This window comes from Augochlora pura, chromosome 4 (genome assembly GCF_028453695.1).
Source record: "Augochlora pura isolate Apur16 chromosome 4, APUR_v2.2.1, whole genome shotgun sequence".
In the NCBI taxonomy this organism is placed as follows: domain Eukaryota; kingdom Metazoa; phylum Arthropoda; class Insecta; order Hymenoptera; family Halictidae; genus Augochlora; species Augochlora pura.
Window position 1 is genome coordinate 6,149,007 of NC_135775.1, and position 8,719 is coordinate 6,157,725.

Here is an 8,719-nt window from a genome sequence, read left to right on the forward strand (position 1 = left end):
CGAGGGCCAGGTTGCTCTTCTCGTTTCTAATGTCGGGTGCGGGAGAATCGTGAGATTCATAGCCGCAGTCGGACGCGTTCGAATCCAGTTTGGCTTGCATGAAACCCGAGTCTATGTCTTCGGAATGTATACTCGATGGCGACATTGTGTCCGTGCACGTGTAAGACGGTGAAAACTGATTATTGGAATAGTAACAGTTCGATGTGAAGTATGACGAGTCCTCGATCGAGCAAACGCCGTCGGTACTCACTTCTTGAACACACTCTTGAATACCAACGCCGTTTTCTTCGCCCGGGTAGATGATCGTTATAGAATTTGTAGTCTCGTCATAGGTGCCGTAAACTGTGTCCAAGTCATGCGCGTCGACTTCTTCTTTGACTTCGACCTCGGACTTGATTGAGGGGGGTGTGTTTGTGTTACGAGTACAAGGTGTGCTGACTGTGCTGGCAACAGGATGCCACGGTTGGTAGGCGGTCAAGCTTCCACAGGTTCGACCGGCTTCCACATTTTCTGATGTCTGCCCCACCACTCCTTCTGGATGATCACGTTTCTTAGCGGTATCTTCCTTGATTGACACCTATACAAGGTGCAAGCAATACATCATCAATGAAGGGAAAACTGAGACACCAGTGAACAATATATATTTAGGAACGAACGAATCGTTTCAAGCATCTGAGGATTCTATTTTAATTGAATTTGGTGGTGTTAATGGTTACACGATCTTGATGGCTTAACTTTTTTCTTCATAAATAAAAGCCTTTACAAATTTTTTAAGCCTTCAAGGTAGTCAAACCATTAGCAGTTTTAATCCAGCATTTTAACCCATCATACAATTTCCTATTGTTGTCAATGGATATGCTCTTTCTTCTGCATCAAACAGTTCATTCATTACTACAACGTGCATGATTTATGATATTGTTTGTAAATGTTATACATTCGGCTTAAGGTATTATAATACTCACTTGTTCATTTGTTCTATGAGGATTTGTTTCCACTTCTGCGGTAACCTCTCGCAAAAGACTTTCTGCAAGTTCTTCAAGTCGTTCGATGTAGTCATCCCCTTGGAGGTCACCAAACAATTCTTCAAGAGGAGATAAATGGTCAATATCTTCAGGAGAACTGCTGCTCCTGGGGTTAGTGTCAGAGACTGTGCCAGCTGTATTGCTCCACCCTGCGGCAGAGGGTGATTGGGGGACACTGTAGATCCCAGCGAGGAAACAGCACAACCAACACGGCCTTGACACATTGAGCAGATCAGTTCTCCAGAATTCTTTGCATCTTTCTCCTTCCTTAATCGTTTTGTTTCAGTGACCAACAAATCGTTTTGCGACCTTAACATCGTACACTCTTGCGTCAATAATTCATTTTGTTCTCGTAACGATTTCACTGTGTCTTCTAGTTCGTCCAATTTCGCCTTTTTGCGATCTCTGGAAGTTTGAGCCGCTACCCTATTTTTTAACTTCCTGTAAAAATGATATTAAAATTTGATAAACTCTTTGTCTACAAGAAAATCCTAAGTCATCGCAATTGATGATAATAAAATTTATTCTTGATAGAAATGGTTATCGGGCTTTTTGAGTGAAGGATTTCAAAATAAAAGGCGCAATACATAAAGGGCGTGGGACTTTTAGCGCGCAGTTTAAAAAGTTGAAAACAAATGAAGTAGAAAAAAATAAAAAGAGCGTACGAAACATCGAGTATGTTTTTACCGGGATATAAACTATTTTCGAAAGAACTTGAATTTTTAGAGTGTCAACTTATAAACAACAGAGGAATACAACAATGTTGATTCAACATACTTTCTTTGCAGCTTCTCCTCCCATGTCAAGTGATCCAGTCGCCGTTTCTTTCCACGTACACAAGAGTCTGACTTGAATATCGCGCCCTCGTCTTGCATACTTTCATGTTTAGCGAATCTCTTCTGTTCCATTTTCAATTTATCCGACAGCACTGCAGTGGAGAAATTTAATTTTGTAATGGATTTTGGTAAGTTGTTGTTGCCAGGTACAATTCCAGCCGCCTTCGGCAGGGCCTTAGGCAACGTGATGATGACACTCTTCAATACGCTCATAATCTGCCATTCGATATGTCACGAACTTATCCACTGCCACTTGTTTAGAACTTTACTTTAGGGTGTGAATATCTCCTCCGCTCGTTCGAACGCCTTGAACCGTCGGAAGGCTTCTGAGCCGACACATACTCCCCAGCGAGGGAAATTCCGCTTCTAGAGACCTTCTAGCTGATGCAATCGAACTGAGGGCCTGCAGCATTTGACCCGCCGATGAACATCCTAGAATTATTGTTGACGTCAAACTGTAGCGCGACTGGTGGAGACGACCGATGTTACATGTGTCGCACCGTTATTGGCTGCCACGTTGTTCCTTGCCTGCCTAGTCTCCTACTACCAATGTGCCGCAGAATACGACGGCTGACGTCATCCTGTACGGTACAATCGCACGATAGAAACCGCATTGGGTTTGTTTTTTCATCGTGGTATCGGTTCCGCCTACAATGACGTTCCCCGGCTCATTCAACGTCTAACGTAATTTTCTACTCGATTACGGTCATACATTCTACTTGAATTCTTATCTTGTTTGTTTGCGAATTACTAAGTAGTATAAGGTTTACAAATTCAAAGATAAAAAACGAGCATTGCAGAAGCAATCAAAAATACAGTATATCAATTAATTTCCTCTTGATATCATTGACATAGTGGAGATTGCATAGCGCGGATAACATTGATAGCTTTCTGATTACTTTGTTGCTCTTGCCATGAGTACGTCTAAACAGAGGTAAAGAATTAGATTTATGTAACCGTATTTGGTGTTACGCATTAGATAAATAAATATGATTACACGCTATCCATGGCAAGACGCTCGTAGACTAATGGTATAAATTATTTTCGCCAGATAACTGCGTTAAAAAAAGTTCTGCGTTAAATAATTTGTGATTTTTTATCAGAAATCATTTTGTAACAATTGGTCACGATTTCGATAATTTCGGTAATTTGTGAAATGTTTAGTGATATTCAGTTCATGAAATAGCACGAATTTATTAAACATGCATATCTACTATACATGATTTCAAAATCACGATGCATTGAAAAATGCAAACAGTGCTGAGACGTACAGGCAAAATACTGAAACTGTTAGACAAATTTACCGATAAAGGTGGAAATACACAGTGGCGCCATTTGATGTTTTTAAAAACTATATCTGCAGTTGGTAGTTTCTTTAACAACTTAGGAGTTTTCTTACTGCGTCGATTACCGGCTGCGAAGATCTCTTAACTTTGATTTGATATTTCACTACAAGCGGCACTACTTATCAGAAATGGCGTTATTTTAAAATTTCCATCTTCGTACGCAATGAATTACTCTTGATCTTTTCTGAACGCTTAGAATACTCTTTTAATCGTCCAAATAAATTTGATATAAATTTTTAAAGAAATCATTTTGGTGGCTTCAAGAGTTGGCTATGTCCAGTGTTATTAGATTTAAAGAAATTCTATCCTAGCGCCGTCGACGGTAAATAGGCGGACCTTAACTTCTTGTCACCACTCTATAGAATAAAAATACTAGTAGATTTACAACTTCTGCTGCAACTATACGCGGGAAGTGTAATCATTGTCATTAATGAAGTCTTAAGAATGTAACATATTGGACACAAATAGTACTAAAAATATGTACGGAATGCCTTTATATGACAAACTATTTGAACTGTTAGAAAATATTTTCATTTAACTGTACAACATATTTCTAATGACGTTCATGAAACAAAATATTTCATCAATACTACAATCGTAGTGGTAGAAGAGGAAAACACCCCATGGGGTATCTTCAGAACTCGGAATTGTTAGTGAATAATTAAATGGTCAGTATTTGGTGATTGTCCTGTGGAAATGAGCTCCGTCTTAATTAACCATACCATTCATACCTGAGGTCCCTCTGATCGTATCCCTTGCTCGATACGGTCATCGACCTGGGATCAGCTGAACATTGTGCAGGGTCAGTGCACCGACGTCGTAAATCGTGACCCACATTTCTGAGCAGTAAATACAACTTCAATTAAATGCGTGACTTTACTATTAATGATGATCGTTACGAATCTTTAACAAGCATGTCCTTTTCGTTCTTTAACGCGATTATTTATTATTAAAACAGTTCTGTGAATCATTCGTTGAATTTTGTTTGGATATGTAATTATTGAAACAAAAATATCTTTTACGTAGTTTGACGAGGTCCGTTATTGTTAATCTTCACTGCAAACGATTCAACTAATCATGCTAATAATGTTTCGAACGCGGTCCGAAACCGTCACGATAGTCGAAGCACGGTTGCGCTCGGTCGATCAACCACCTTATCAACCACGATATTTTTTTTCATAAATGTTTCAGTTATGTTCTTAATTTGGAAGCAGCTTAATGTGTCCAAAAAAGAAAGTAAAAAACTAGTTATAATTTACTATTTGTTGATCAGATTTGTGCTTAACTTAGATAGGTGCTAGTTAATTATTGCACAAATATGTACTTATAAAAGTTGGTTAGTAAAATAGTCACCACTGTGTGAATGTGGCCAGATTGAATGGCTTGTTATCGCAACTAGAAATAAGTTTCAGGTATAAGACAGAAAAACCCACATTTGCCTTTTCTCTTGACATCCAGTTAGCCAGAATGATCCAAATCGTCTAAATGTGGATTGCGTAATAGGGCGCATGCATAACAGTGTTAATCTTGCACTTCCGCTTTCAATTGAGTGCATTACTCCACCGTCGATGGCGCTAGGATAGAATTTGTTCAAACCTAACAACCCTGACTGCATCCACTCGACTTAGATGCGTACGTACTCCACGGTATTTCATGGAAACCGTGCTTAAACCCGCACGATCGACCACCACGCCGCGGCGCTCAACTCGAGCCCTTGCCGAGTGGAGAGGGAAAGGGGGCGTTGCAAAATGTCCTCGGTTGACACGAGGGTTCGGCTCGAACGGAGCGATAGCACAGCATGGGCCTCAGTCGCATCTCGGCAGTGCACACGGGATGATCGAGTTAAGTTTCTAATCCGAGTATAGTGTGCGTACCCTACCCAAACATATACGTGAAACAGCGTATGTATTGGTGGCCATAGGCGCAGGCTCTTCACGTGTGTGTGTATGCGTAACCGATACGCCGTGCCGCGCCGCACCGGACGGAGTTGACACACACGCGCAGCAATGGCGTACCCCTCCGAGAGAGCCTGAACGTGTCCTCCTCGGTCGAATATCCTTTTGTGTGGCTGTGTGTGCGTGATCGCGCCGTGTGTAACAGGGACAGGGCAGAGAGGAGAGCAGTCTCGACTGCAAGGGAGAAAGAGAGAGAGAGAGAGAGTCTTAGAGTGGAGCGTATGCGCGGATGCCGACGGTAGAAACCCGAGGCATTACATTGGCGTAACACATCGGGGTCCGTGGCTCACACACACGCACGGAAACATACGGGGCTGCCAGAAACGGGAGAGCCCAGCGAAGCGACGTTTACGCCCAGCCTGGAGAGCCCAGCACCATCGGTCGACGTGTAACACACGCCGAGTCGATGCTCGGTTTTATTCCCACGGTGGTTCGTTTCCGAGCTTTCACCGAAAGGGCTTCGCCAGTCAGAAATCCTGACGAGAAGGCGTGAACGCGATGCACGGCTATTGCCGTCGGAAAGATTCGTTCGGAGGGATCGTCGTGACAAAGTGAAATGTGAGATCGTGCGTCCGGGTGAAGGGTTTCGAACGGACGAGACAACCGAATTCATAAATCGCCCTTGGGGAGAAAAGGAAGAGAGATCACAGAGGTAGGCATGTCAGAGAGGGGTTCCTACAAGTAGATTTCAAGGAAAGCCGGTCGGTTCCTAGATACGCAACACAGTTGTCGCTGCAGCGTTTGTCGTCTCTCAACCCCTTTCCACGAGATATGCGATAGATAGTAGCTTGCTCGTCCGGGGCTTTCCTTGGAGTTGGATATACCCGAATTGGTCCAACCCTTGGATTTGGCGACCCTCTCGCCGCGATGAGATGTTCCCATACTACTGTCCGCATCGCTCGAAGGTGAGCCCCTTGTAACGTGACATCGCCCACTGCCATTTCTATCGCGACGTTCGTCGAGTGCTAGTCTCGTCGCGAGACAAACCGAGAAACAGAAGAGAAGACAAGGGTGAAGCAGCGAGAGGGTGAAGTAGATCCGAGGATCGAAATTGCCGGTGGATCGCGAGCACGCGTCTCCCCGGCCTCTTTGACAGGACACCCGAGACCAACGCTGGGCGAGACGGAGAACGGGTGGTCGTCATCGGGGAGAATAATCGCGAGGATCCCACGAGATGAGGGCCTAGCGTCCGAGGTGGGTCGTTGGTCAGCGGGAGCGCAAGAAGGGACGGTTCGCCGGCGGAAGCCTGGATAGTAGGAGGTTTCCAACATGGCCGCCGCCTGCTACGAGAAGGAAGTGGTAGTAGGTGCCGCTATGCACGGACACGGTCATCACCATCACCACCACCATCATCACCACCATCACCATCACCATCACGGGGGGACGACGGGCCAGCAGACCGGCCAACAGCCGCCACCGCCGCAGCAGCAGCAACAACAACCGCAGCCACCACAGTCGCAGCAGCAACAGACGGTTTTGCCAGCACCGACGACGATCCTGGAGACTGCGACCGTTAGCGCCGGCACGGGTACGACGGCGAACACGACCGCCACGGCGACCGCCGCAGCGGTGGCAGCCGCGGCCGCCGCCGCTGCCGTCGCGGTGACCACCTACAAGGACTACAAGGACTACTCGCAGCCTCTCCACGTGGATTGCAGTGTCGAGTACGAATTGCCCAGCCAGGCGAAGCCGCCACCCGGCGGTGGCGAGCCCCTTCTCATGATACACCCCTGTTACTACCGGCGCGCTGAACGCGAGAGGAGAAGTCCGTTCGTGAATAACCTACCGCCGCCGGCGAATGCGCCCATAACCTCGTCGAGAAGGGGCAGCAGGAGGAGCGCAGCGGCAGCGGCTGCGGCTGCCGCCGGCGTCGTCGTCGCTACCGCGACCGTGTCTTCGACCTCGTCCGCCGTCGCAGCGGCTGCGACGGAAGTGGCCTCCTCCATCTCCACTTCGTCGGCTGTGTCCTCGACGAGTTCCGCCACGGCCGTGCTGTCGGCCACCGCGGCGGTCGTTGCAACCACCACCGAGACCGCCGCAAACCTCGCCTCCACAACCGGCCAGATGTCTGCTGCCATGGCTGCATCCTATCGGGCGGCGCTGAACGCTGCAGCGACTCTGTCTCAGCAGCAGCAACAACAACAGCAGCAGCAGCAGAGACGGCATCATCCTCAGCCGCCGCAGCCACACCATCATCATCGCACGCTCGCCGCTCAGCATCCTCATCACGGTGGTCAACAGCAGTCGCAACAGCAGCAAGGAAGCTCGGCGACGCCGACCACTTCCGGCACCGAAATGATTTCTGCCGACGAGAAAGCAGTCATATCAGGTATTTATCAACATTACTTCCGCGCGATGCGCGCTCACAATCATCAGCATCAGCAGCAGCAACACCAGCCGCAGCAGCAGCAGCAGCATCGAACCAGCCAGCATCAACTGCATCATCAACCTCACCAAAGCGACCGAAGTTCCTCCTCGTCGTCCGTCACTCCGACGGCCGCGTCGCTCTCCGGTATCTTACGGCAGAGCTACCAACAGACATACAACGCGACCAGTTGCTCGAGCGCGTCGAGCCATTTGCGAGTCGCGACCGCGTCCGCCGTCGTCGCCCACCACCCGTACAGGCGGCCGTCGGCGACGTTGCTGTCGCGGGCGGCCTCCCATTTGGGCCACCAGGCCTCGTCGTCGTCTTCGGTATCCTCGTCGTCCTCCTCGTCCACGTCCATCGGTGCTTCCAGCGGCGTCTCGTCCAGCGGCGTCTCCAGCGTGTACGCGAGCACGATACACAGGCATCACGCCAGCTCGCTGCATGCCCTCCAAGCGGCCGGTTTTTACGAGACGCCCGGCTACCATGCTCTCCTACCGCAGAGTTAGGTGACCACCAGCCCGTTCCAGACCGACCCCGTTGCCAGCCTTCATTTATTCACGTAATCCGGCTGCGAAGCTCTCAGCCGCTCGCTTGTCTCTCCTCCTCTCACTCTCTCTCTCGCTCACTCTCTATCTCTCTTCCTCTATCTCTGTCCTACCCATTGTGCGACTTATCTCTTCCACTCGTTAAAGAGCATACGGGTTGGTCTAGTACACACCACGACGGGATACATCTATCTCTGCGTACATACCTACCCAACCGCTCCTACCCACCCATCTACCTACGTGTACGTGCAGTATGTACGCGAACGTACATTACCGGCCGAAAGTTCGGGTCCGGAATCTATAAACCCCCAGTAACCGTTGTCAACTGTTTCGTTTCGCGTTGGCCCTTGCATCGTGTTACGGTAAAAACGTCTTCGTACACCGGTACTTATAATCTCTTCGGTACGATTGTCGACATTGGTCGCGATGCAGTTGTTAATCGATCAGTTTCCTAATTGTGTCTTAGTGACTCTAAACGTTTCACATGGCGATAGGGCACAGAGAGCAAAATTTCTGCAAAATCTTCTATCGAAGGTTCACTTTACACGGTTCTGGTTATCGGTGCGAGGGTTATTCGAACGGAAGGGGGTCGAAGCTTCCAGCCTCCACCCGAGCAGGGTACTCAAATTCGAGAAACGTTGGTAAAC

At 47.8% G+C, this 8,719-nt stretch overlaps 2 protein-coding genes across 3 annotated transcripts; one reads left to right on the forward strand and one right to left on the reverse strand.

Moving 5' to 3' along the window:
* Positions 1-49: 49 nt before the first annotated feature.
* On the reverse strand, positions 50-2,317 carry Xbp1 (X box binding protein 1). Of its 2 annotated transcripts, none has more exons than XM_078179680.1 (3): positions 1,800-2,309; positions 963-1,463; positions 50-577 (listed from the first exon to the last, which is right to left on the reverse strand). In XM_078179680.1, the coding sequence occupies exons 1-3, from the start codon at positions 2,069-2,071 to the stop codon at positions 475-477; spliced, it is 876 nt and encodes a 291-aa protein (XP_078035806.1). In that variant the 5' UTR covers positions 2,072-2,309; the 3' UTR covers positions 50-474. The 2 variants fall into 2 exon arrangements, with proteins under 2 accessions (XP_078035806.1, XP_078035807.1); XM_078179681.1 differs by having other exon boundaries at positions 413-618; positions 1,800-2,317.
* Positions 2,318-5,026: 2,709 nt separating this feature from the next.
* LOC144468704 (uncharacterized) lies at positions 5,027-8,050 on the forward strand. Its single transcript, XM_078178367.1, has one exon. The coding sequence runs from the start codon at positions 6,429-6,431 to the stop codon at positions 8,031-8,033; it is 1,605 nt and encodes a 534-aa protein (XP_078034493.1). The 5' UTR covers positions 5,027-6,428; the 3' UTR covers positions 8,034-8,050.
* Positions 8,051-8,719: the final 669 nt, after the last annotated feature.

Excerpts from the sequence above, each read along its gene's own strand:
- Xbp1 (XM_078179680.1), bottom strand. The coding sequence starts at position 2,071 with ATGAGCGTATTGAAGAGTGTCATCATCACGTTGCCTAAGGCCCTGCCG. Across the intron at positions 1,464-1,799 it reads GAGGAGAAGCTGCAAAGAAA|GAAGTTAAAAAATAGGGTAG; the intron begins GTATGTTGAATC and ends TCATTTTTACAG. Across the intron at positions 578-962 it reads CTCATAGAACAAATGAACAA|GTGTCAATCAAGGAAGATAC; the intron begins GTGAGTATTATA and ends CACCTTGTATAG.
- LOC144468704 (XM_078178367.1), top strand. The coding sequence starts at position 6,429 with ATGGCCGCCGCCTGCTACGAGAAGGAAGTGGTAGTAGGTGCCGCTATG.